Source organism: Jaminaea rosea (genome assembly GCF_003144245.1).
Source record: "Jaminaea rosea strain MCA 5214 unplaced genomic scaffold BDZ90scaffold_4, whole genome shotgun sequence".
NCBI lineage: Eukaryota > Fungi > Basidiomycota > Exobasidiomycetes > Microstromatales > Jaminaea > Jaminaea rosea.
The window spans coordinates 991,405-1,015,805 of record NW_020289978.1 but is presented as its reverse complement, the minus strand read 5'-3'; the positions used below and the strand labels follow the sequence as shown (position 1 = coordinate 1,015,805).

At 59.8% G+C, this 24,401-nt stretch overlaps 13 protein-coding genes across 13 annotated transcripts; 5 read left to right on the top strand and 8 right to left on the bottom strand.

The window, feature by feature from the left end:
- Window positions 1-11: 11 nt before the first annotated feature.
- BDZ90DRAFT_259682 (hypothetical protein) lies at window positions 12-461 on the bottom strand (the record flags this gene model as incomplete). The annotated part of the gene is made up of 1 exon (XM_025508182.1): window positions 12-461. One exon carries the CDS (start codon window positions 459-461, stop codon window positions 12-14), a length of 450 nt encoding a protein of 149 aa, XP_025363266.1.
- An 858-nt stretch (window positions 462-1,319) lies between these two features.
- BDZ90DRAFT_226688 (hypothetical protein) lies at window positions 1,320-3,567 on the bottom strand (the record flags this gene model as incomplete). Its single annotated transcript, XM_025504719.1, has 3 exons — window positions 1,320-1,732; window positions 2,196-2,431; window positions 3,122-3,567. 3 exons carry the CDS (start codon window positions 3,565-3,567, stop codon window positions 1,320-1,322), a joined length of 1,095 nt encoding a protein of 364 aa, XP_025363265.1.
- A 255-nt stretch (window positions 3,568-3,822) lies between these two features.
- BDZ90DRAFT_259678 (hypothetical protein) lies at window positions 3,823-4,272 on the bottom strand (the record flags this gene model as incomplete). The annotated part of the gene is made up of 1 exon (XM_025508181.1): window positions 3,823-4,272. The coding sequence occupies one exon, from the start codon at window positions 4,270-4,272 to the stop codon at window positions 3,823-3,825; it is 450 nt and encodes a 149-aa protein (XP_025363264.1).
- Window positions 4,273-4,807: 535 nt separating this feature from the next.
- On the top strand, window positions 4,808-7,433 carry BDZ90DRAFT_231622 (hypothetical protein). Its single transcript, XM_025505934.1, has 4 exons — window positions 4,808-5,244; window positions 5,306-5,463; window positions 5,528-6,290; window positions 6,358-7,433. The coding sequence occupies exons 1-4, from the start codon at window positions 4,920-4,922 to the stop codon at window positions 7,164-7,166; spliced, it is 2,055 nt and encodes a 684-aa protein (XP_025363263.1). The 5' UTR covers window positions 4,808-4,919; the 3' UTR covers window positions 7,167-7,433.
- A 14-nt stretch (window positions 7,434-7,447) lies between these two features.
- On the bottom strand, window positions 7,448-8,167 carry BDZ90DRAFT_278992 (hypothetical protein; the record flags this gene model as incomplete). Its single annotated transcript, XM_025509137.1, has 5 exons — window positions 8,088-8,167; window positions 7,911-7,994; window positions 7,779-7,841; window positions 7,638-7,675; window positions 7,448-7,562 (listed from the first exon to the last, which is right to left on the bottom strand). Exons 1-5 carry the CDS (start codon window positions 8,145-8,147, stop codon window positions 7,448-7,450), a joined length of 360 nt encoding a protein of 119 aa, XP_025363262.1. The 5' UTR covers window positions 8,148-8,167.
- A 334-nt stretch (window positions 8,168-8,501) lies between these two features.
- Window positions 8,502-10,794, top strand: BDZ90DRAFT_278991 (hypothetical protein; the record flags this gene model as incomplete). The annotated part of the gene is made up of 2 exons (XM_025509136.1): window positions 8,502-9,203; window positions 9,283-10,794. The coding sequence occupies exons 1-2, from the start codon at window positions 8,679-8,681 to the stop codon at window positions 10,792-10,794; spliced, it is 2,037 nt and encodes a 678-aa protein (XP_025363261.1). The 5' UTR covers window positions 8,502-8,678.
- A 51-nt stretch (window positions 10,795-10,845) lies between these two features.
- Window positions 10,846-11,577, bottom strand: BDZ90DRAFT_231620 (hypothetical protein). Its single transcript, XM_025505933.1, has 2 exons — window positions 11,534-11,577; window positions 10,846-11,454 (listed from the first exon to the last, which is right to left on the bottom strand). The coding sequence occupies exons 1-2, from the start codon at window positions 11,545-11,547 to the stop codon at window positions 10,917-10,919; spliced, it is 552 nt and encodes a 183-aa protein (XP_025363260.1). The 5' UTR covers window positions 11,548-11,577; the 3' UTR covers window positions 10,846-10,916.
- Window positions 11,578-11,835: 258 nt separating this feature from the next.
- BDZ90DRAFT_259673 (hypothetical protein) lies at window positions 11,836-12,826 on the top strand (the record flags this gene model as incomplete). Its single annotated transcript, XM_025508180.1, has 3 exons — window positions 11,836-12,332; window positions 12,463-12,652; window positions 12,737-12,826. 3 exons carry the CDS (start codon window positions 11,836-11,838, stop codon window positions 12,824-12,826), a joined length of 777 nt encoding a protein of 258 aa, XP_025363259.1.
- A 103-nt stretch (window positions 12,827-12,929) lies between these two features.
- BDZ90DRAFT_153883 (hypothetical protein) lies at window positions 12,930-14,379 on the top strand. Its single transcript, XM_025503558.1, has one exon. The coding sequence runs from the start codon at window positions 13,123-13,125 to the stop codon at window positions 14,176-14,178; it is 1,056 nt and encodes a 351-aa protein (XP_025363258.1). The 5' UTR covers window positions 12,930-13,122; the 3' UTR covers window positions 14,179-14,379.
- Window positions 14,380-14,611: 232 nt separating this feature from the next.
- On the top strand, window positions 14,612-17,268 carry BDZ90DRAFT_218621 (hypothetical protein; the record flags this gene model as incomplete). Its single annotated transcript, XM_025504373.1, has 6 exons — window positions 14,612-15,199; window positions 15,277-15,335; window positions 15,405-15,533; window positions 15,603-16,571; window positions 16,643-16,968; window positions 17,072-17,268. 6 exons carry the CDS (start codon window positions 14,612-14,614, stop codon window positions 17,266-17,268), a joined length of 2,268 nt encoding a protein of 755 aa, XP_025363257.1.
- A 259-nt stretch (window positions 17,269-17,527) lies between these two features.
- BDZ90DRAFT_207228 (chromatin associated protein KTI12) lies at window positions 17,528-18,472 on the bottom strand (the record flags this gene model as incomplete). Its single annotated transcript, XM_025503978.1, has 1 exon — window positions 17,528-18,472. A coding segment is annotated over one exon (945 nt), but the record flags the coding sequence as incomplete, so codon positions are not given.
- An 88-nt stretch (window positions 18,473-18,560) lies between these two features.
- On the bottom strand, window positions 18,561-20,392 carry BDZ90DRAFT_270984 (WD40 repeat-like protein; the record flags this gene model as incomplete). The annotated part of the gene is made up of 1 exon (XM_025508754.1): window positions 18,561-20,392. The coding sequence occupies one exon, from the start codon at window positions 20,390-20,392 to the stop codon at window positions 18,755-18,757; it is 1,638 nt and encodes a 545-aa protein (XP_025363255.1). The 3' UTR covers window positions 18,561-18,754.
- Window positions 20,393-20,619: 227 nt separating this feature from the next.
- Window positions 20,620-23,900, bottom strand: BDZ90DRAFT_251303 (P-loop containing nucleoside triphosphate hydrolase protein). The gene is made up of 2 exons (XM_025507728.1): window positions 22,933-23,900; window positions 20,620-22,853 (listed from the first exon to the last, which is right to left on the bottom strand). The coding sequence occupies exons 1-2, from the start codon at window positions 23,717-23,719 to the stop codon at window positions 20,812-20,814; spliced, it is 2,829 nt and encodes a 942-aa protein (XP_025363254.1). The 5' UTR covers window positions 23,720-23,900; the 3' UTR covers window positions 20,620-20,811.
- Between the last annotated feature and the right edge of the window lie 501 nt (window positions 23,901-24,401).

Genomic DNA, 24,401 nt, shown 5'->3' with positions numbered 1-24,401 from the left:
CGCTCTCTGTATCATTTCTGGTACCAAATTGATACAGACGAAGGTCGCGTGTCGTTGTTGAACTTGGTGGGCCACTCACAGTCGTCCCATTTTGACAGATAGCGACAGTCGCGCGTATAATCATTTTCCTCGATGCAGACTCCCCAGTACTTGCCGTGCAGACAGCTGTCACCTCCATAGCCTCCCCCATTACACGGTGTGCCGAATTCGATCGTCTCAGGGTGAAGGAAGCCCCAATCAGCTACCTTGGTGTCGATGCTATCGCCGAAGAGATACCTGCCGCGCCCTACATTCGAGGCCGAGTAGCCGGCTTCGCAGAATTTGCTATAGCCGTGCTGATCGGGGTCCTTCGTGCTGGGCCCTGTCCAGCTGCACGTGAAGTGGTCTGCTGCAACCACCATGAAGAAGCTGGCCGATACGAGGATGCGGGCGAGGAGGGCTTTGAGGCTTGACGTGGTCATGGTGGATAGTGGATAGCGGTGCTAGGCGTCTCGATGATGAATTGGAGGGCATAAAAGGATACTCCTCTTGTCCTCTCGCTAGAACAGCCTTGTTGCGCGAACCTGTGCGGTAGAGCACAGCCGTAGACGAAGGGCCAAGGGCAGCACCACTGTAGGGCCGCCGCTCTCCTTGGTCTTCGGAGCAGCGTGCCTTCCTCTACACGGCTCTTGCTCCGCATCAATCGCGCCTCGCTCGTCTTGCCGTGCCCTATACGCTCGATCCATCGTGCAAGTCAGGTAGCAGGTCTAGTGGCGAACGGAGTGAGATGGATGGGCGCAAGTGCGAGGCATTTTGGCGATGCAGTCCATCGAGTCGAGGCTCGGGACAAGCGCGGGCAGTTACATCCGTGTGAGCGGGAATCGATGAAGAGCAGTGAGCAGCAGACGAAGAGCTCGAGGTGATGGTGAGTAGAATAGAGATTGAACAGGTGAAGAAAGGAAAGCAAGGAGGACGAAGGACAGAGCAGTGTTGATCTCGACGGCGCGGGCGGACTGGGCCAACCCACGTGGCTGCTTCCGAGGTAGGTCTCAACCGCTACGGCAGACGCGTGCGATGCGGCCAACTCAGCCCGCCATGGCCTGCGCTTTACCGTCCCCGAAGCCACGTACGATTTGGTGTTCGAATCAGACAGCGTCCGTGAGTGGCAAATCTATTGCTTGCTAGGCCAGGCGTCGCGTATCTTTCTCGCTTGCGTCGCGCCACCTCGTCCGCAGCAGCGCCTTCCACGCGTCCTCACTCCGTACCTCGCTGCCGCGCTCCTCACGCAATATTCACATCACCCTCGCTCGCCGATTTTTCCTTCCTGCCGTACGTCGGGCTCAGACGGAGTAGACGGACACCGATTTTGGGGCCGTGCTAATGTTGAACTTGACCGGCCACTCACAGTCGTCCTTTTTATTCATCACGCGACAGTCAGTATCGCTGATGCACACGGCCCAGTAGGCCTTGGAGCAGTCCGGAGAGTATCCTTTACGAGAACACGCAGTTCCAAACTCCAAAATACCTGGTCCCAGATAGTCAAAATCGGCGACCTGTAGCTTGGTGTTGTTGCACCAGTAGATGCCCTTGGTCTCGCGGAATACGGTGATTGGCGCATCGCAGAACTTGGAGAAGTTGTACGTCGTAGGATTGCCTGGAGCCCAGATCCAGCTGCAGGTGTAATGGTCTGCGTCGGCAACGGGGAAGATGCCAGCGATGAGGGCGAGAAAGAGCGCAAAGGAGCAGGCGAAAACTGTAGTAGCGGCAGACGAGGTCATCGTTGTGATATTGTGTGGACGTGGTCAGGAGTACAGGACAGCTAGCGGTGGCGATGATGCATTGCGCCGGGCATTGGGCCAGGCAGTTGCTCGCAAAATTGACTCGTTGATCGTATCGACCCGCAATCACTCTCTCTGCCCTACACCCTCGCGTCCGGCTACGCCCACTCGACGCCCTCCTCGCCAAAGCCTCTCGCCGCAATGCCTCCGCCTCGCCCCACACCACTCGCCCTCATAGGTAGTAGATGTCGACCGAGTCCGGGAGCGTATTCTGGAAGAAGCCCGTAGGCCATTCACAGTCATCGCCGCGTGACAGATTGTAACAGCGTGGCTCTCCTCCCTGCTCGACCGACGGAAGGCACACAGCCCAGATACGCTGGGAGCAGTGTTCGCCGCCATACCCATGCTTAGCACATGGAGTCGAGAATTCAAGTATACCCGATCGTAAGTAGCTGAAATCTGCCACCTTAGTCAAAGTGCCCTCGCAGTGATAGGTGGCGTGAACCTGGTCTGCAGGGGGAATACTCTTGGGCGCGGTGCAGAATTTGGTGAAGCCATGCGACTTGGGCGAACCTGAGCCAAAGGCAAGCCAAGAGCAGACGGCGTGCTCTGCGCGGGCGAGAGCCGCGAAGGCGAAGAGCGCGAGGAGAGTGACGGTGGTGAGGCGGTTCATGCTGGTGGGCAGGTGTGTGTGAGGATGGAAGGGAGACAAGTGCGAGGTAGCGGCGACTCGGAGGCTGCCATCGAATCTTCAGTCGCGGGACATTGCCGACATCTCGTGCCGCTTCCATCTTGCCGCGGTGCAACGGGCCGGCTTGTTCATGGTGAGGAGAATGACACTTTGCAAGCGGTACTCCGATGGCGTCTCTTCGCTTCCGCCGCTTGAGTCAGGGGCTGTGCGGGCACGAAGGCCTGCTCATGTCTCTCCGCATGCTCTGCTGAGCGTGAGATGCACGATGCAGTTTGGAATCATGGTCACAGCTGCGCTAGAATGGTGACGTGGGTGGTGAATGGTGGAAGTCGAAGGCTAAGAAGACTGATCTGTGCGAGCCGCGGTCGAGCCAGCTCTACCCGCCCCGCTGCATCCGACGCTGTCCAGCAGACGCCACGTGCGTGCTCCCGCTTGTCCGTCGTCCTGCGTCGTCGATGCGCTCTTTCTCTCTCTCTCCCTCCTTGCCTCTCGTTCTCAATCTCTCACCATCATTCGCAATAGCACAGAGGTCGCACATCGAGCTGCTCACTCCACGTCTCTCTCACTTCGCACACCTCATCTTCGCTGGCTCCTGCCATTAGGCCCAACTCCCCCACCTCACCCCTAGGCTTCCTCCCCTCGCGCGCACCTCCGACCTCGCTGCACCGCTCACCTACCATTCAGGTAGATGAAGACGGCGTCGGGCAAGGTGCTCAAGTTGAACTGCTGAGGCCACTGGCAGTCGTCATACCGTGCCATATAAAAACACCTCGGGGCAATCTGGGGCTCTGCGGTACCTGTGCCGTGAGCTGCGATGCAGAGGCCCCACGTCGAGTCCTTGCAGTTCTCAGCGTAACCCTGATTATTGCACGGCGTTCCGAACTCAAGCAGTCCTGGACCGAGGAAGTTGAAGTCGGCCACCTTGATGTTGTTGCCTTCGCACAGGTACTGGGCATGCTGATCATCTACGATGTGCTTCGGCGCCGAGCAAAATAGCACGAAGCCGTACTTGGTGGGGTTGCGAGGACCAGGCCCTCGCCACGAGCACGTCTGGTGGTCAGCGAGCGCTGCGTCGAGGCTAACGAGCGCGAGAATCGAGATCAAGGCGAGGTAGAGCATGGCGAGAGGAGATGATTGTAGTTGAATGGAGGTGGTGGTGGGAAGAAGAGAGATAACACGACACGGAGCGGCCCGAACGCTAGGTGAGCCCAGCCCAGCACAGCTGACCTGATAACCTGAACCCTCTAACAGCCCGCCGATCCGCCGCACTGGCAAGAAAGATATACCGATCACAACGTCCTGAGGTAACCCTGTCGCCTGATCCTCACCTCCGCGCTCGCTGTTCCCCGGCTGGCACGCCTCTTCAACCCGCTCTCACGTCCATTGACCCCGGAAGACGTAGATGTAGGGAGGAAGCTGTGCCATCTCAAAGCGCTGCAGCCATTCACAGTCGTCCTTGCGTCCAAGATATCGACAGCCTTGGCTGGCAGCGAAGATCCCCTTTGAGTCTCCAAAGCAGATCCCCCAGAGCTTGGCGTAGCACTGGTCTGAGTTGCCGAAGCCACCATCGCCGCAGGGCGTGCCTATCTCGAGCACCTGTGGAGCGAGATAGTTCCAATCCGCTACCTGAGTCGTCGTATTGTCACAGATGTATCGGGCGTGGTTGTCGTCGACCTTGTGAAACGCCGCAGCGCAGAACAGAAGGTAGCCGTAATCGCCAGGAGGGTACCCTCCGGGGCCTTGGAAGTCACACCTGTGATGTTTGGACACGACGGCCGAGGGAAAGGCGACGATGAGGGCGGCGAGGACGCCGATGTGCATCATGCTGATCGAGCTACGATGGAGCGACGCAAGATGCGGTGGTGCGATGCGGTGCCGGCGCGGTGCGAGGCGTGGTGAGGTGGAAAGGGGTAGGGAGGAGAGAGGCTGGTGAGGTAGCAAGGATGAGCAAAGAGCCACCTCACATCTCGCCAAGGGCCAAACGGCCGGCCAATTAGTCCGTCATTACGGAGCGACGTGGGTCGCGGGTTGGAGTGATGGATACTAGATACGGCCGGCTGCCAATGCTCCCCTCGGGGTCTGACCCGGCTCTCACAGCCTTCTCAACCTGTTCATAGTCATGTCTAGATGGATGATACAGGCACGTATATGGGGTAATTCACGGCGCATCCAGTGCAATGAACTATCGAAATGAGCGCTAGACCGGAGTGAGACGTGTGTGAGGATGCAAAGCAAGGTGTTGCTCTCGGAGGTGTTGATGTGCGAGCAGGCGGGCGGGCGGCGCGGCGCGACGGCAGAGCGCGCTCAGGCCACTCGAAAGGAGTTGACTGACGTCGAAGCGGACCAGAAACGCGAGCAGCGCTCATACACCTTGCCACTTCTATCGTCACCAACGCTACCATCTAGGCATTCATCATCGTCCCTGCGCCGACCCTCTTTGACAGAGGGAGGCAACACATCCACGCCACGTAATGGCCTTCAAACGCTCATCCACCCTCCTCTTCGGCCTGCCCGACCAAGACCGCGAATGGGAGTCGGTGCAGGCAAAGACGTTCACCAAGTGGCTCAACACGAAGCTCTCCTCTGCTGCGAGCACCACGCCGCCCCTCACTGACCTGTCGAGGGATCTCTCGAATGGAGTGAAGCTCATCCAGCTGATGGAGTGCATGGGCGAAACGAGTCTGGGGCGATACTACCAGAATCCAAAGATGCGCGTACAGATGGCCGAGAATGTCAACAAGGCGCTGGATTTCATTAGGGGCAGAGGGGTGGTCTTGACGAACGTAGGAGCAGAGGGTGCGTAGCTGCGAGAGAGACCCATGAAGCTCGCTCACTGACCCCTCGCCCCCGCTCCCAGACATCATCGACGGCAACCTCAAGCTGATTCTGGGCATGATCTGGACGCTCATTCTGCGCTTCACCATCGCCGACATCAGCGAGGAGGGCGTCAACGCCAAGGAGGGTCTTCTCCTCTGGTGTCAACGCAAGACGACGCCCTACCAGCCCGAAGTCGAGGTGAGCGCGCCGCACACTCCGCCAACACGACGGCAAATACTCACCCTTGCCCTCACGCGTACAGATTGACAACTTCAGCTACTCCTGGAAATCCGGCTTGGCATTCTGCGCCCTCATCCATCGACATCGTCCGGACCTCCTCGACTACCATTCGCTCCCCAAAGACGATGCCCACGCCTGCACATCCCTCGCCTTTCGCGTCGCGCAAGAGCATCTGGGGATCCCGCAGCTCCTCGACGTAGAGGACCTCTGCGATGCCAAGAAGCCCGACGAGCGCTCCGTCATGACGTACGTCGCGCAGTACTTCCACGCATTCAGTAGCATGGAGCAGGCAGAGGTGGTAAGCAGAAGAGTGGCCACATTTGCAGAGGTGATGCAGAGTGCTTGGGTGATGAAGAATGAGTACGAGAGGAGGGCGGAGGCGCTCGTCCTCGCCATTCACCAGCTCCTCGACGAATGGTCCACCTCAATCCCACAAGGATCGTACGCTTCTGCTCGCTCCCTCCTCTCCGGCTTCAACACGTACAAGAGCGGTCAGAAGCGGTCATGGGTGCAAGAGCGGACGGACCTCACGGCTTTGCTGGGTAACATCCAGACCAAACTCAAGACGTACAATCTGCGCGACTGGAGGCCACGCGCAGGGCTGCGACAGCGTGACCTCGATGCGGAATGGGCGGCCCTTGCTGCGGAGGAGGTCAAGCGCAGTCGCATGATCAATCAGTCGATTCGAGAGGCAAAGGAGGCCCTGCGCGTGCAGTTTGCAGAAGCGGCCAACGAGTTCGAGGAGGAGCTGCGAGGCGTCTCGGCTGGTATTGCCAAGCTCAAGGGTGAGTGCGAGCGATGCATTGACCCCGACTCAAGCTGATAACCTGGTCTGTTCCCACTTCACGCTAGGCGACCTCGAGAAGCAACGCTCCACAGTCTCCACCCTCCTCACCCGCGTCCACTCCGTCGCCCCTCGCGTCTCCCACCTAGCCGCCCTGGATGCCCTCTGCGTGGAGGCCAATGTAGAAGAGAACGACCACACTGTCTTCAATCTGGAGGACCTACGCTTCGAGCTCGAGCTCGTCACCAAAGCCGTCGCCGCCAAGAGCGCATTCATCGACAACCAGCTCACCTCGCGGCAGCACACCAACCTCACCCCCGCGCAGCTCGAGGAGTTTGAGAGCACGTTCCGCTACTTTGACAAGGATGGGACGAACAGCCTGACCGTCTCTGAGCTGGGCGCGGCGCTGGCGAGCTTGGGGATGGTGTACAGCGAGGCGGACGTGGAGCAGATTGCGGTACAGCTCGAGGACGACTTTGGGAGCGTTTGCTACGATGCGTTCCTCACGTTCCTTCGCGAGATCACAGAGGACACGACGAGCCCTGAGCAACTACTGGAGGCATTCCAGGGCCTGGCGGGGGAGAAGCCATACGTTACCGAGCTGGACTTGCGCGAGGCACAGCTACCTGCGGGCAGTGTGGACTACTTCAAGCGGGAGATGCCCGAGGTTGAGGAGGGGGATGAGGAGAGGAGGGAGCAGTTGGGTCTACCTGTGGGGTCGAATGGCTCCGGAGCTGGGGAGGGCAAGGTGTACGACTACGAGGCTTACTTGCACGGGCTGTTCTGGAGCGCGGCTACGGGTGGGCTGGGAGGCGGGGGTCACGAGGCGGATACATCGGCCGTCTTTGGGCACGACGCTGATGCGTCCTTTGCTTGAGCGAGGCGAGTGCTCAAGCCCAGCTGCATCTTCGCGGGGCAGGCTCAGGCCGGCTGAGCATGGCCGACGCCCGTACTCTCAGCTGCCTCCGCACGTCTCGCACCTGTTCCCTCTCTGCTGTCCCTTCTCCCGCCTCACTCTCGTCCTGTTGTCACAATAGTCTCTGCTTCTCTCATGCTTCCCCCTGCTACTCCTTCTCATCCAATCTAGACTATCGCCTCTGCCTCCGATCCGCTGCAGCCCTTCATACTGCGCTGCGCCCTCTTCCCCTTCAAAGGTAATCAGTCACTCTCTTGAGCAATTGAGGGTGATGCTGCTATGTATTCGAGGTGAGGTAGAGAGACGAGGTTGAAAGAGAGAGATCGTCCTTCCGTGCTGTGTCCTCCGCCGCTTAGACTGTCAGCGAAGCAAGACGCAAAGCGATGGTCAGCTGTTGGCTCGAAGGATTGCTCTACGATCTCTCGCCTGTACTCACGCCTGTCACGCTTGTACTTTCGCTCGAATTCTTGCTGCGAGGCGGCAGCGAGGCCAGCGGTTGTGAGAAGGGAGGAGGTCAGCGCTTCATGCTTCATGCATAGATGATTATGCTCTCCTCTCGCTCTCTGGACGCACGTTGACAGCCATCATCTTGGTGTTGGTTCCAGGCTCGACGTTGTTCCAAGGAGTGGGGTTGTTCTGCGCACGACAAAGCGAGGAGTCAGTAAAGGGCAAGCGCATCTCCTCTGCGATCCCATGCCCACGCACCTTCTTGTCCCAGATGACGTCCGGCCCCCTGGCAAGACGGGTAAGGTACCAGCCAGCTCCACCCATGGCGACGGCGGTAATGACCTGTTGGCAGAGCGCAAGGAGCGTACACACGATCAGCTGTCCAGCCCGTTTCCTCCATTGCTTCCGCCTCTCGCCTGGCGCGCCGGCACGCACGTAAATGGGCAGCACTTCCGGGCTGTACCACGTCTTCATAAATGACCTGATCCTGGACATGTTGGGCGAGTCTCTGTGGTAGTGGTTGGTGGTAGGGACGAGACGAGACGAGACGAGGCGAGTTGAAATGCAGCAACGCTGCCCGCCTCGTCTTCCGGACGTCGCCGCCCACGCTGCTCTCGCCCTCGTTGCCACGAAATCCGATCCGACCACCAACTTACCACGTGGCGCGCCTCGAGTTGGACTCCTCGCATCTCCCGCCGCCTCTCGACTCGACCCCGCTCGAGCCAGATGCTGCATTGAGTCTCGTCCCGGTCGCAATTTGAGTTTGGCTTCCATCCCCTCTCTCACCTCGCCGGCGCAACCTTGCCTTGCCTCTCGACCTGCCCTAGCGACTCGTCGATGCACCAGAGGAGAAGGTCCTTGCTACCAAAGGACGTTCGTATCCCCATCAACAACAGCGCGAATCCCCCACCTAGAAATCGGCATACACGCGCCACAAGCAGCGCAATCAACAACAAGCGACGGAACAGTAGCAGCGACGACGGCGAGGGCGACGACGACGATCAACACCACGCAAGGACGCGCAAAATGATAGCTAGCGGCTCCTCTTCATCATCCACCGAGCTTCCCCTCCTCAATGGCGGGGGCTCTGGTCGCAACTCCCCCTCATCCCGCAAATCACGCGCCGCTTCTGCCCGCTCAGTACGAATGGCATCGCGCTTCACTTTGCTCCTCTCCATGTGCTTCCTGGCATTCACATTCGTCTTTGTCCTCTTTCCCGCCTCACGCGAGAGAGGTAAGAAGGCGGTCGACAGTATCGGTGGATACGCGGGAAGTGCGCTCGGAGCTGCGGGCAGTGGCTGGGATAGATGGAGACAAACGCAGGCTGCTCCCGTGGGTGCGGGATCAGCGGGCAAGACGGCAGCGGCTCCTCACCCTGCGCCGCCAACCTCGTCACCAGTATCGCAGTCTGTGCGTGTGTTGCCAGCGCTACACTCTGATCCGACAAAGACGACGCGCTGCACGCAGAGCTTCGATGGCAGTCGCAGTGTGGTGCAGTATGCTATCATGATCGACGCGGGAAGCACGGGCAGCAGAGTACACATTTACAAGGTGAGCCTGTGCGGTCCGAACTATGTTGACGCTCCTCGCTCACCCGCCTCTCCTCCTCGCCGCTCCCGCCTGCCGCCAGTTCAACTACTGCTCTGCCTCGCCCGAGCTAGAGAACGAAGTCTTCTCCATGCTTCGCCCCGGTCTCTCCTCATTCAAGACTGATTCCAAAGGCGCTGCAGACTCTCTTCGCCCTCTTCTCCAAAAGTCCCTCGATTCCATCCCCCCGTCACTCCGCTCCTGCACACCTATCGCAGTCAAAGCCACAGCAGGTCTACGCCTCCTCGGCGCACAGGAAAGCAAGAACATCCTCTCTGCGGTGCGCAGCATGATCCGCAACGAGTACCCCTTCGTGCTCGCGGACGGGCCAGCAACTAAGGGCGTCGTGGAGCTGACGCCCGGCGGAGGGCAGGTAGAGGGCAAAGCAGTCGAGATCATGGAGGGGAGGGACGAAGGTGTCTTTGCGTGGATCACGGTCAACTACTTACTTGGCCTCATTGGTCCCTCCATCGACGGATCGCCGGTCACGACGCGCAGGCGAACAGCAGCCGTCATGGACCTCGGAGGAGCGTCCACGCAGATCGTCTTCGAGCCTTCCGGTCAATCGGCTAGCGATGAGGAGCATGGGATGCGGCCTGGGGAGCACGTATATGCATTGAGGAATTTCGGTGGGTCAGGCGAGGACTATGTGCTGTACCAGAACTCGTACCTAGGGTACGGGCTGATGCAGGCGCGCAGGCGCGTGAACACCCTCGCTGCCTTCGCGTATGGGTATGCGCACCCGAAGGATCAGGCGGGCAAGGCGCTAGAGATCCCTTCGCCTTGCTTCGCACCGGGCATGTCCAAGCTCACGCCCATCGCAGCCGTGGCTGGCGTGTCGCAGGGTGGGGCGGGGACGGATGTGGACGCCAAATTGTTCGGCCCCTCGCGAGCCACTTTCGCCTCCACCAGCCCGACTTCGTCGCGCGCAGGCTCCTACGAGGGATGCAGACGCCTCGTCGACGTCATGCTAGACAAGGACGCAGACTGTCAAGCTGCTCCATGCTCCTTTGCCGGTGTCTATCAGCCCAAGCTACTCGACGCTGTGCGCGCTTCTGCGGCCGGTGAGGCGAACTCTGTAGCGGGCGTGGGGGCGGCCGCTTCTGTTGCTAGCCAAGGACCGCCCGTCGTCGCCCTCTCCTACTTCTATGATCGCTTGGAGCCCCTTGGCCTAGGCAAGGAGGGCAAGCCCTTTACGCTCGCTGAGCTGAAGAAGGTGGCGAAGGAGGTGTGCTCACATGATTGGGTGGGGCAGGAGGCCGGCGCGACTGGAGGCAGATGGAGCACGGACGCCCTCGCAGAGCTCAAGGGTCGACCAGAGTCGTGCCTCGACGTGGTGTACATGCACGAGTTACTGTCGCTGGGCTACGACCTCGACGAGATGCCAGAGGATGGCTCGGCTGCGACAACATCGCCGGCACCGCCTGTCTCGCTGCAGATTGAGAAGAAGCTGGCGGGCGTCGAGCTGGGATGGTGCTTGGGTGCTGCCGTTGGGATGCTGGGCGAGATGGTGGGGACGAAGGGAGAATGCGGGGCAATGGGAGCTGTTCTGTAGAAGATGGCGATACACAAGCACGCAATGTGAATAGCATACAAGCGCTTGATGCGCTGCTCAATTCAATCTTTGTATTACTTCGAGAAGAGTGGTGATGATTAGCTTTTCCCCTCGATGCGCCTTTAGTAAGGCCTAGCGGCCGCTTGACACTGCTTGAGCTGCTCAAGGTAGAAGCTACAAGCGTTGACATCGTTGCCCGTGCCCTCCAAGCATCGCAGGAAGTCCTTGCTCTGCATCTCACAGTTAATTCCACCCACACGTTGTCCCTCAGCCTGGGCCTGCGCAAAGTCGGCCGCAGGAGCGTGCTCAGGCGGGACCTGTTCTGCGGCGCGAGGTGCACCGCCGCCGAAGAGCATGTTGCTGAGTCCGTGGCCTACGGTAGAGCCTACAGCGACGCCAGCTGCCGTGCTGGCCATCTGGCCAAAGAGACCTCCGCCACCTGAGGTCGGGGCCGCAGCGGGTGCTGCCTGCTGTTGCGGCGGAGGAGCAGTACGAGCGCCGGCGCCCTGTCCAGGGGGATGGTAGGACTGAGGGTAGGTGCCAGCTTGAGTGTGGGCGCCGCGGGACTGGGAGCCTGAGCCGAATGAAGACGAGGGGCCCGAGGAGGAGCCACCGAAGCGCGAGCCGCCGGATGAAGGACGGCCGCCACCGCCAGAGCGACTGCGAGCGAGGGGAAAAGGGGGGAGGCGGAGGTCAGCGGTCGAGTGATGATGTGTAGATTCAGCGCTATGGTGCTCACGATGATCGAGGCATGCTGATGAGTTGGTGTGGTGAATGAAGTGTTGAAGGGGAAGGGAACAAGGAGGAGCCACGCCTCGCATTGCTAAGTCGATGCCTCATCGACTTCGACGGCAACAACCCGGGCTGGACTGAGCGCACGCCCGCACGCATCGCCGCCTGCTCGCTCACGTGGCTCAAAGCTTCCAGTCCGACGAAAGTCAGAGAGAGCTAACGGCCGGCCTCTTCCGCCTCGGTCCGCGACAATCGAACCCTTGCAATCCTTTCAACTTCACCTTCCACCACATTTTTCTCGCCATCGCCATGGTATCAGCAGCTGCTAGAGCCGCGCGCCTCTCAGCGAGCCGTGTGGGCTCGTCAAGCCTCATCGCAAGGTCTGTCACCTCCGCCCCTCGTCAAGTAGTGTCGCGCAGCCAATCCACCTTCTCGTCGTCATCCTCCTCCTCCTCATCGTCTTCCTCCTCATCGAGAGCCAGCCGTGCCACCCTCGTCTTCGCAGGCGCCTCCCTCGCAGTAGCAGCCGCTCTCTCCTCTCACAAGCTCCACGCAGAGTCCGACTCCTCTCGCCCCGCCAAGCGCCAAACCTTCGGCGATCGTCTGAGGGCGAACCGGGGTGGCAACATCTCCATTCCTCGACCGGCGGCGGCGGAAGAGGAGGAGGAAGAAGAGGCAGGAGAGGAGGTGGAAGAGATGGTAGACGAAGGTGTCGATACTATTGCCCAGGTTGTGGCGGAGGATGCGCCTCTGGAAGAGGAGGGACAGCAGAGCGCTTATGATCCTTCGACTGGGGAGATCAATTGGTGAGTGCGAGGCGCCGAGTTGTTGATAATTGGGCCTCGACGATCGTCGAGACCTCCTCCGCCTCTGCCTATCGACCTATCCTCACTGACCGTCCAATTCGGCCCCTTTTTTCCGCTCCTCTCTGCGCAGGGACTGCCCTTGCCTAGGTGGGATGGCCCACGGACCCTGCGGCGACCAATTCAAGGACGCCTTCTCGTGCTTCGTCTACTCAGAGCAAGAGCCAAAGGGTATCGAGTGTGTAGAGAAGTTCAAGGCAATGCAGGACTGTTTTAGGAAGCATCCGGAGGTCTACAGGGAGGAGTTGGAGCAGGAAGAAAGGGTGAGTGTACGCCACGCGAAGGGAGACTGCATTGAGTCCGAAAATGGAAGACGAGCTGACTTTCTGCTTCGTTCGCTCTCGTAGGACGAGATGGAGTCTCTCGTTGGAGAGGCAGAGACTGCCTTGGGTATCGAGCGTAAGGCCACGCTTGATGGCATCGCCTCCGCAGAGTGATTGCATCGCTCCTGCCCTTTTTCTTCTCACTCCCACGCTTCTCTGTAATCGATCGTCGTCGTGCGCCGCCGCAAGCAATAGCATCACCACCACCGCCACCATTCACAGCATACATATCATCTGCTCGATGTTCATGACGGCGAATCTGCTGCCGAGGCGCTTCCACTCAGCCTGTCTCTTCTTCTCTTTCCGCTCTCCTCGCTTCTTCTTCTCCTTCCTCCACTCGCAACGCAAGGTAGTAGCATACAGCCATCTCTTCGGGAACCAGCGTCACACAGCAAGCGCTGCTCAGCAACATGGCTTCTTCTGCTACGACGGGTAACTGCTCGGCCACCACCGCAACGACTTACCTCCTCCTCGACCTCAACGGGAACCTCCACGTAGGCGACCAACCCACCCCAAACGCCATCGAAGCCCTATCCCGCCTCTCTGGTCTTGCCCAATCCACCCTCTCCTCAGGCCGGCAGCTACGCATCTCCTTCTGCAGCAACTCGTCGAAGGAGTCCACTCAGACCCTCGTGAGCAGGCTGAGGCGGATGGGATTTACGGACGAAGAAGCCATGCCCGAGGGCAGTGTCTTCACGAGTCTGGATGCGGCGAGACGTTTGCTTGTTTCGGGGCAGAAGAAGAGAAGGACACTCCTCTTGCTGAACGAGGATGCTATGCAGTCCTTCCAAGATGAGGACGCTGAGGGGAGGCAATCGCGCTATTTCAAACCTCCCCAATCTACTCTGCCAGCAGACTTGAACGAAAGCCAGCAATCCGCCCTCCAATCGTGCGACTCGGTGCTCATCGGCCTCGCGCCAGACTTGATGCGGTACGAATGGCTCACTGAAGCCTTCCGCGTTTTGACTGGCGAGTACGCTTCGAAGGACCACCACCAGGAGGAACGGCCAGACCCGCTCCTGGTGGCTACCCACTCTGGTCGCTGCCTCCGCCCAGGGGATGGGGGCCCCTTAGCCCTCGGTCCTGGTCCCTTTGTACAGGCGTTGGCGCATGCGGCTGATCTGGGTGAGGACAAGGTGATCTGTGTAGGCAAGCCGGAGCGGGCCTTCTTTGCGCAATGCCTTGAGGGGATGGGCTGGAAGCGTCGAGAGGGAAGTGAAGATCAGGCGTGGATCGTGGGCGATGATGCTAGGCAGGATCTCAGTCTTCCTCAGCTCAAGAATGGGGAAGAGGACCCCTTACAGGGCTTGAAGGTGAGGAGGGGGCTGGTCAAGACGGGAAAGTATCGCGAGGGGGATGAGGAGAAGGTGGAGGGCGGTGGTTCAGGGGACGTAGGAGTATGGGACAGCTTTGCACATTGGGTTGATGATTTTGTTCGCGAGTGGAAGTCCTGTGATAACCAATAGATGCGATGTAGTGATACTGCGGTCGAGAAGCTTGCCTGTCTGTCTGCTGATGATCATGAGCTTCCTTGCGGCGATAGGCTATTCCTGGTTGACTGCCAGGGCGCGATCCGGCCCACCGCCCGGCTGTGAGGTTGCCGGGGCGTGAAATTGGACCCTCGATGGCCGACGACACTCGACGTCTCGACTTGGACTTGCCTGCGCGGGGAGACGTCGAGACGAGAGGAAGCGGAGAGGGACGAGAGCAACAGCAGCCAGACAGGCTTGCGTTGCCTCTCGTTCATACCATACCCACGATCATCTAGCAACTGCCTTCCTTCACTTCCCCTACTCTCTCTCGCATCCTATTACCCACAGCCTCAACAACGATCATCGAGCGATCCCTTTTTCCCCCACACCTCCTTCCCCACTCCCCCACCCCGCTCACCGGGCCAAGATGGCTGCCCAATCGCGCCTCGCCCTCGCCTCTGAGCGCCTCGAGCCCATCATGGACGAGCTCAAGTCCCGTGCCATGACCTTGGGTATCAACGGCTACATGGGCTATCGTCGCAACTATGCCCTCATCCAACGCATTCTCCAAGTCTCGTACTTTGCATTTATCATCGGATCGACATATCGTGGGTTAAACCCCAAGCCAAAGAAGAGGGCAACCCCGTCGAAAGCAGGGGATGGCCTGCAGAAGAGTACGGGAAGTGGAGAAAAAGGGGAGCGAGGCGTAGAGAGGACGAAACAGGCTGTCAATGAGGATGCAGGGTCGGCGGACATGTCCGCACCCAGTTCTGGTAGGGGCAAGCGCGGTGCAAAGGGACGAGGTCCACGCGTAGAGGTTGACGCAAAGTTCTTTGAGCAGCTGCGTCGGATCATGCGGATTATCATTCCGTCATGGACGAGTAAAGAAGCCATGCTGCTTGCGGGGCATAGTATCTTCTTGGTACTGAGGACGATGTTGAGCTTGTATGTGGCGGATCTGGATGGCAGGATCGTGAGCGCGCTGGTTAGGGCGCAGACGAGGAAGTTCTTGCTGGTGAGTGGCGCAAAGGGCGAGAGGAGAGGGGCGAAGCATTGTTGGACAAGCTGACATGACGATCACTGCTCGCACAGGGGATCCTCTGGTGGATGACCGTCGCTCTCCCTGCGACGTACTGCAACGCCATGATCGAGTGAGTAGCGGCGTTGACAAGGAGAAAGGAGAGCATGTACTGACTTTCATGCCCTTGACGCCGCACCAGGTTCTTGCAAAGCAAGCTCGCCCTCTCATATCGCACTCGCCTCACCCAGCAAGTCCACGAAGCGTACCTCAGTGACGACACCTACTACCAGCTGGGCAACCTCGACGATCGAATCCGCAATGCAGACCAGTGAGATGCGAGCGTCTCCACCATCCGTCCTACTCCTTGCTCACTCCTTCCCACCTCTCTCGCACACAGATTGATCACGGTCGACATCCAAAAGTTCAGCACGGCTCTCGCTGCCCTTTACTCGAACATCGCCAAGCCCATCCTCGACGTCTCCCTCTACAACTACCAGCTCTCCCGCAACGTAGGCGCCGAAGGCCTCATCATAATCAACATCCTCGTCCAAGGCTCCGCAGCACTCCTCCGAGCCGCCACCCCGCCCTTTGGCTCCTACGCCGCGACGGCACAAAAGCTCGAGGGAGAGTTCAGGTGGGCGCACAGCAGATTGATTGAGAATAATGAGGAGGTGGCACTCTACAGGGGCCAGCAGAGCGAAAAGAATGCCATTGAGCGCTCCTACTTCAGCCTCATCAAGCATATCAACCGGATTTCCAAGATTCGCATTGGACACGGCATGGTCGAGGAGGGCATCATCAAGTGGTTGTGGGGCTCCCTCGGCCTAGTCATCTGCTCCATCCCCGTCTTCGTCAAGCTACCCGGCATGGGCGGACGCGGCAGCGATATGGGTTCGCGCACAGAGGCGTTTGTCACCAACAGGCGTCTCCTCCTCTCAGCGTCGGACGCCTTCGGTCGTATCGTCTCCTCGTACAAGGAGCTGAGCGAGATGGCCGGGTACACTGCGCGCGTATCCTCACTACTCGATACAATGGACGAAGTCAAGGCCTCGCGGTTCGAGAAGAAGCTCGTCTCCTCGGCGGGTACAGAGGAGAACGCTGCGGTCCTCCGTGGACGCGGTCGTGTCGAGGAGTCACCAAACATCGTCTTTGAGGAGGTTCCGATCGTCTCGCCAAACGGGGATGTGCTTGTCCCCAAGATGAGCTTCCAGGTCACACCCGGCGAGCATCTCCTCATCATTGGGCCAAACGGGTGCGGCAAGAGTTCGCTCTTCCGCATCTTGGGAGGGCTCTGGCCCGTCTATGGTGGCGTCGTCAAGAAGCCCAAGGCGAACGAGTTCGCATATATCCCGCAGAGGCCCTACCTGTGAGTGCGAGCGGCGTGCACCCCACCTGGGCTCCAACTGACCTCCCGTGCCCCCTCGAAACCCGCCACAGCTCCCTTGGAACGCTCCGCGACCAGATCATCTACCCGCACACCGTCTCGAAGATGCGCGCTCGCGGCGTAACAGACGAGGACCTGCTGCGACACATGTCCATCGTCTCCATCGAGGGGCTGGTCGAGCGCGAAGGAGGCTGGGACGTACAGCGCGAGTGGCGTGACGCCCTCTCTGGCGGAGACAAGCAGCGAATCGCTATGGCTCGCCTCTTCTACCATAAGCCGCGCTATGCGATTCTGGACGAGTCGACGAGTAGCGTAACAGGAGAGGTCGAAGAGAGGATGTATGAGCATTGCACCGAGTTGGGGATCACTTTGATGAGTGGTGAGTGGGCGAGCGATGTTGGCGATCAACGCTGTCCTGTCGTGAAGCTGATCTTCCCCCCCTCTCAACCTCCCAACCCCATTCTGTCCCCCTCGCGCGCCAGTCTCACACCGTCCCTCGATCCACAAGTACCACAAGAAGGTTCTCCAATTCACGGGTGACGGTCGATTCTCCTTCCGTGATCTGGACTCGAAGGAGACGGAGAGGAGGCAAGCGTTGCAGGAGGAGAAGGAGGCTTTGGAGGAGAAGCTGGCCAAGCTGCCGCAGATGAGGGAAAGACTAGAGGCTATTGGGGTATAGAGCCGCAGTGGCGGGGAGAGGATGCTGTTGTAATGCTGTAGCGGGTCGTAATGCGCATATATATACAGCATGAATGCTCCTCGTGAGAAGCCGTCGCAACCGCTCAGAGGGTGGGTAGGATCTCCTCCAACCAGCTGGCAAAGCGACGCACAATGGTCTCCTCTAGCGACATGTTCGCCGAGGGCGATGCTGCCTGCTGCTGCTGTTGTCCCTCTGTCTTGCCTCGGGTCGACCGAGTTTGACCCTCTTTCAATCTACTTTCATCCGTAGCCACCTTGCCCAGCACATTTCCCGAGGCGAAGCCGGCAGAATGCATCTTGACGAATTGTCTTCGTAGCCTCTGCAAATGAGCCGGAGTGGGAGGGCGACGTGATGCTGGGAGGGCGAGAGTGATACTGAGGCTACTGCCACCGGATGAAGCTAAGGCGCCATTAGGCAGAGTGATGGCCAGCGGTAGACTGTCCCCCATGACTCCGTGCTGGAGGCCCTGCTGCATAGCGGCGACGAGTGCTTGCGAGCTCGACTCGAGGACGCTCAGGTAATTGGTCGACGTGGCACGATTGTGGGTGACGACGGGAGGGGCTTTACTGAAGCTCTTCTTGCTCGCCAAGGCCTCCCACAGCGCATCGTACGGTGGGTCTTCCCACTCATCCAAGCTCGCCTCATCGCTCGAAGAAGAAGCGCGGGGCTCGCTTGGGATGATGAAGAGGGGAGAGTCCCATCGAGTCATCGCATTTGGCTCTTCGAAGCGTTGCAGCATTTCAGCTAGGGTCGCCGCATCGTAACAGTCGCTGCCTATCCGACGTCGTTTCTCGTTCCAACGCACGCATTGCTCCCCGCTCGCCGTCACAAAGACGCTGATGCAGGCCATGCCCACTTCTCTTGCTGCGCACCAGAGCTGGTAGCGAAATCCCTTGATGTTCAGGCCTGCCCCTCCATCTGCGACTACAATGGCATCCTTGACGAGGGAACGCGAGACGAGAGAGAGGTATGAGGCGCGAGCTGGCTTCTCGGTGTATTGGGATGAATAGACTGAGCGAGCGAGGTGCGCCGTCGAGTCTTCTAGGTGGACGATGCGAGAGAAGGGAGGGCGGGTAGAGCTAGAAGGAGCCTCGTCGAGGCGTCGCTGCCAATCGGCGATGATTTCTTTGCAGCGAGTGCTGCGCCCTGAGCTGGGTAGGCCGGAGACGATTACGAGGGCCATGCTGGAAGAGAAAGGGTGGTGGAGAAGGAAAGTCGCAAGGCTTGAGCCAAGTTTACTTTTCCGCCAGTCCGCCGTCTCCGCTCTCCGCTCTCGAGCGAGTCCGGCCAGCCAAATCGAGATGAACGGAGCCAGAAGCGAGATCGAAGTCAAGGAGCAATGCCTCCAAAGGACTAGGCTCACAGTTTCGTGCCGCAGCCAGGCACAGGGCCGGGACAAAGGTCCATGGCCTCGTGTACGCCTCCCAAAAAGCGAGTGAATTTACCATTTAGAGAGGCAGTACAACTAGAGATCGGCAAAGAAGTCCTGCCCATCCAAGGCGGTACGCTCCTGCCCGCCTGCGGCCAAGGTACGTTGTCTGGCTTTGACTGGCCGGCGTGAGGCCGGGGTAACGGGTGCGGGCGGGGCTTCGTCGTCTGAAGAATCGTCTCCGTCATCGTCGTCGTCGCCACTCTCCCCGCCCTTCCCACTGATCGCCCCCAGCGTGACATCCTCTTCATCTTCCTCCTCCTCTTCATCCTCGCTCCCCTCGGGCGACACAGCAATGCGTCTCGCCAGCTCTTCAGCGTCCGCCTCCTCCTCTTCCCCCTCGTCCTCGTCGCTATCCTCATCATCGCTCTCCAGCAAAGCTCCAACATCCGTGACCTTCACCTCACTACCATGCCCACAGCTTACCAGACAGCCGCCACGTCGCTTGATGCGCTCGACGGGCATGCCTCCACCTCCATCACCATGATCTGCCACAACGCCCAAGAACCTCTTGCCGCGCCCACCCGTGACCTGTACCGCACGGACAAGCCCATCTGACGAGCCCGTGAGCACCGTGGTATCATCGAGAGCTACAAGGGCATCCACGCTCGCCGGGTGACCAGGAAGACGATCGACGTGATCCAGCAATCCACGTGAAGGTGCCCAAAGGCTCAGCAGGCCCAACTGCGTGCCTACGACAAGCCGCGATGATCCCGCACCCGAGGTGCTGGGCAGCGAGCAGAGGGAGAGAAGCTCGTCCTCCTGATCTTCCGAGACGGTCACGCCCGGTTGGGGGTCGCCCGGCTTGAGATTCTGCGCTTGCTTGCTGGAGGAAGAAGCTCGAATGTCAATGACGGAGAGCGTACCATCGCCCGACGTGACGACGAGACGTTCCCTTCCCGCTTGCCGCTGCGGCGCTGCCTCTTCCTCCTCATCACTCTCGCACTCATCATCATCATGACCTCGCGCACGCTTCTTCATCTCTCTCCTCCTCTTGGCCTTCTCTTCCCGTTTCCTCCGCTCCGCTTCCTCCCGTTCGCGTTGCTCCTTGCCCACCCGCGGAGGCTCGAGGTAAGGCTCCCAGACCAGATCGGTAATCCAATCAAAATGATGATCCCACTGTCTCACCACGCCCTTGCCCTCTCTTCCGTCCCAAAGCTTCACAACGCCATCATCATCGCCGCTCACGAGCAGCTCTTGCGAGTTGCTGACTGACCCCGAAGGTAGAGACAAGCAGCGTGAAGGGGCACCCTCGTTTGGCGTGGAAGGGGAGCGGGTAGAGAGGATCGAGGAGGTGGCTACGTCAATGTGATGCAGAGACCCTTCCTTGCTGAAGGCGTACAGCGTGCGGCCCGAGGGGGAGAAGTCTAGGCAGCGCAACGATTTTTTGCTGGGGCGTTGCGTCCAGCGTTTGGCGTAGGATTGCGTTGCGCTAGACGATGATGATGATGATGATACAGAGGAGCTCGCGATGGGATCGCTGCGGGCTTTCTTTGCTGGGGTTTCACCATCGTCGTCGCCCTTGTCGACATCCCCGCTGAAGCCGTCGAGCTGAAGGAGTTGGACCTTGCCCGAGATCAAGCCCACAGCGAGAAGGAGCGGGTCCTGCGCTTCGCCTTCTGGGCCGGGGCTCAGAGCGAGGTCGAGAGCGTCGGATGAGAGGGGAATATCCATGGGTGTGACACGGCGAGGAAGGGAAGTGAGGGTGGTGATGAGAGATATAGCGGTAAGGAAGGAGGAAGGTGACCGACGGACACGCATCATTGCACCTCCATCTCGACTTCCATCGCCTCGGCTTTTCTGAGCCGCTTCCGCCTTCCGCCTTCCGCCTCTCCCCTGTGCTCATACTCCTCTACGGCTCGGCTCTGGCCGCGATTCGATCACGACGAGGAACTACTTTTCATCGTGTGATAGGAATTGCATTCTACCGCGGAGCCAAAACAAGAACGGACTGCCAAGAGTCAAAGAAAGCAAGCCAGTCGTTATGCATGAGTAGTACCTGCGTCTTTGCTCTTGTTCCACAGCACGGAGCCAGAGAGAGCGGGTGATCCTCGCCCTCGTGTACGTAGATGAAGCCTCGTCGTCACATCAGATCACATCACGGCACCCCTTCCACCACCCAACTCTGCCCTCCTCACCTCCTCCCTCTGACGCGCCCCTTCCTCCCAGCCGCGACTCTTGCTGATTCGCTCCTCCTCCGTGACCAGCATGCGCTTGATGCTCTCCACAACGGCGGCGGTGGGTAGCCCCTCGCCAGAGGCAGAGGAGGGCTGTTGAGACTCGAGGAGAGAGGCAACGGTGGTGATGCCCTTGCGTACGTCCTCTGATGGCAAGAGCAAGCGGGCGAGCCGGTTAGAGGCGTGCGCGAGGTGCTTGCGAGCTGCACGCTTGGCGCCGGGTGAGACGCTCGATGAGCCGGAGGACGACGCGTGAGCCGCAGCAGTAGACGCCTCCGCTGTGCCCCCCTCCCCGCTTGCAGTGACGAGGCTCAGTATCCCCTGCACCTCCAATCCCTCAAAGACCTCCAGCACCTCCGAGCTCTCCAAAGCCGAGTAATTGCCATCGTCACGAAGCATCGACACGTACGTGCTCTCGATATCGCAGACCTTGACCGCCTCTCCTTCCCCTGCACCTCCAGACGGGCCACTCTTCTTCAGGCCCTTCGACCCAAGAACAGGCATCCCTTCGCGTGCTCGAGCCGCAGCGATGAGCAAGGCCGCCAGCATCAGCTTGGCCTGCAATCCCAAGCCCCGGACCTTGGCGAGGTGCGGGGATCCGAGCACCTTTGTCACTACCTTGAGGATATGCTTCGGCCCGACCTTGGGTGCCGAGCTGGGCGTGAGGTGGCTGAGGAGTTTCGAAGCCTCGGTGTTCGTCCCCGTGCCAGAAGCCGTACAGTTCGCGAGGGCTTGCGTACGCTCTTCGCCTTCTACGAGCTCGATGGAGAGACGGGCAGCATCGAGGGCTTTGCGGAGGTCGCCGGTGGCGGCTGCGATCTTCCTGGCGAGCAGCTCGAGGGCAGGAGGGGTGAAGAGGTGGAGCGGAGCGGCCTGCTGCTGCTGAGCGGCCTCGTTCATGTGGACATCCTCCTCCTCACCATCATATCGCGACTTGAGTCCAGTCAGCCGAGCCTTGAGCACCTCTGTGATCTCCTTGCTCTCGAAGGGCCTGAAGTGCAAAAGAGCCGGGGCGGCCCCCTTTGATGCGAGGAGGGGGACGAAGCGTTCGGTAAGGTCGAGGGAGTTGGCGATCCCGATGAGGGCGCAACCGTTGGAGGAGCCAGAAGCCCAAGCGAAGAGGCGGTACAGAACATTCTGCTGTGCGCGCGACGCGAGGAGATGGTCAATCTCGTCGAGGACGATGAGAGTGCGCTCCGCCACGGCGTCAGTGCTAGCCATCATCTTGTCCATGCGACGCTCTGCCTCCGCCTCGATGTGGCTCTCGCTCGCTCCCTTGACTTCCTCGCCGAGGGCTTGAAGCACCTTGACGAATATTTGGCGAGGGTGCTGGACGGCCATGCAATTGACAAAGGCGACGCGTGGTGGTGCGGAAGTCGTATTGTTGGCAAGGACCTCAGAGAGGACCGAGCGGACAAGGGCCGTCTTGCCTGTGCCGGGGAGTCCGCAAATGTACAGAGAGGCAGAGTCGGCATTCCCGTCTAGAAGGTCCTCGAGCGACTCAGAGGGAGGCGCGAAGCTGCTGAAGTGCTGGGCCATGAAGGCTTGCAGGGCTTTGCGCTCGAGGTCGCGGCCTACTACTTGCACCTCGGATGAGGAGGACGAGTCTTGCTCCTCCAATCCTGTGCCAGCATTGTACCGCAGCAAGGTTCGAGCATGAGCGTAGACGTTGCTGTACTCGGGTTGCGGGGGCGTAGTCGCTTTATCCTCGGGATCGATCGCCTCTGTATCGCGTCCGGGCGTGGTCCCACGAGAGGATGCCATGCTGCCCGTATCGTCGAAGACAGAGCTGACGGCGGACGACCCTTGGCTGGAAGAGGGAAAATACTCGTCCTCGTTGCTACCCTGGCTGGAGTTGTCCAGGCGAAGACGCGACATGGGAGTGGCAGGAAGAGAGTCGGTGCAAGAGGCGCCATCACGAGAGCGTTTACGCGAGGAAGGGGAAGAAGGAGAGGATGCTGCGGCAAAGAAAGGGGCGAGGACGCGATACGGTCAGCAAAAGACGCGTCGTCACCCTCAATCAGACGCGTTACTTACCTTGCGATTTCGCAGCAGCGCGTTGACTCGCAGCCCTACGTGTCATGATCCTCGTAGTGGGCGCGGCGTTGCTCGTCGTGGCCGTAGACGCCGTAGTCGCGGACACGAAGCTACTGACCGAGCTGGACGAGCTGGAACCCCTGCGCCTCATCGTCAAGGAAAGACGCCCGCTGCTACTTGCGCTACGGGCCATTCCAGCGCCACTCCTGCCGTTGCCCCGGGCTGTAGCTTCTTCTTGGGCACGCAACGCTTCGGCAGAGAGTACGGCGTGTCCTACGTTGCGAATGGGCGCCACATTCTCCTTATTGCTGTCATCAGGCTTGTCTGACGTCTCGATCTGCGAGTTGCAACCGCCGAGTCTGCCGTGGAAGGCCCGCGATTCATCGTCTGATTCTGAACCGGAGTCTGCCGCGTGTGAGGAGGTGCGACGTCTACGGCTGCTGCGCGAGGTGAAGGACGTGGAGCGAGAAAAGGTCGTGCCGCGGCGTGTCGATGGCGGCGTGGTGGTGGTGGTGGTGTTGCATGAGTCAGAGGCGCTCCCTTCGCCGCCGCTGCTGCTGCTGCTCTGAGCCAGTAGATGAGCAGGAGAGGAGACGGTTCGATGAAGGCTGCCAGTCCTGCTCCCGCTACCGAAGACCTTGTTGAGGGTGGGAGGCAGGCGGACTTCGACGGGTAGCGGCGATGATGACGAAGACGAGCGGGTCAGGCGCTGCTTGATAGCATCGCTGCCATCATCGTGCTGCTCGTGCGCCTGTGAAGACGACTGGCGAGCACGAGTGAGGGGCATCGCCGGCACGAGATGACCGAGAGGTGAGAGGACAAGGAGAAGGTGCGGTTGGTGATGCGAGGAATAAGACGACTAGCTGCTAGATCTTGGCTGTCTTGTAGTAGGAGGAAAAGATGGTAGTGATGCGATACGAAAGAGGGTAGGATGGCTACGTTGGATCGATGTGATTCAGATGAGGCAGGGCAACCTCTTTTGACCCTGTCCAAGCCGAGTGCAGCGCCAGGGCAGAGGAGCCGCCCGCCTCGTCCTCTGCCGCCCTGCCACTTCTCCGCTGAGGCGCGTTTGAATAGGCGCGTTTTGGCCGCGAGCCAGCCAGACAGCCAGCCGCGCTCACCGGTCGCGAACGAGACGGCTCGGAGGCAATCGATGAATCCTAGAATCGTGCGATCGCTTCAGCGATGGGCAAAGCGCCCCAAATGCATCTGGACATCGATTGCAGACTGATTCGTGACTTCGCTGCTTCTTTGGCAAGTGGGCAGGAGGGAGTCGCGGCTCGCGTGACCGTGTTAAAGTGGCGCGAAGAAGTGTCGCGGCGTGACGTGAAGGCTCGCCTTCTACCACGTTGCGTCACCACGACCACTAACCTCAAATGGCCTTCAAATCAGAATCAGGAATGTCTCGCCATGGTCTCGCTCCCACTCAGCTCGATCGTCGTTCCCACATAGGCCTTGAACGGAGCTCA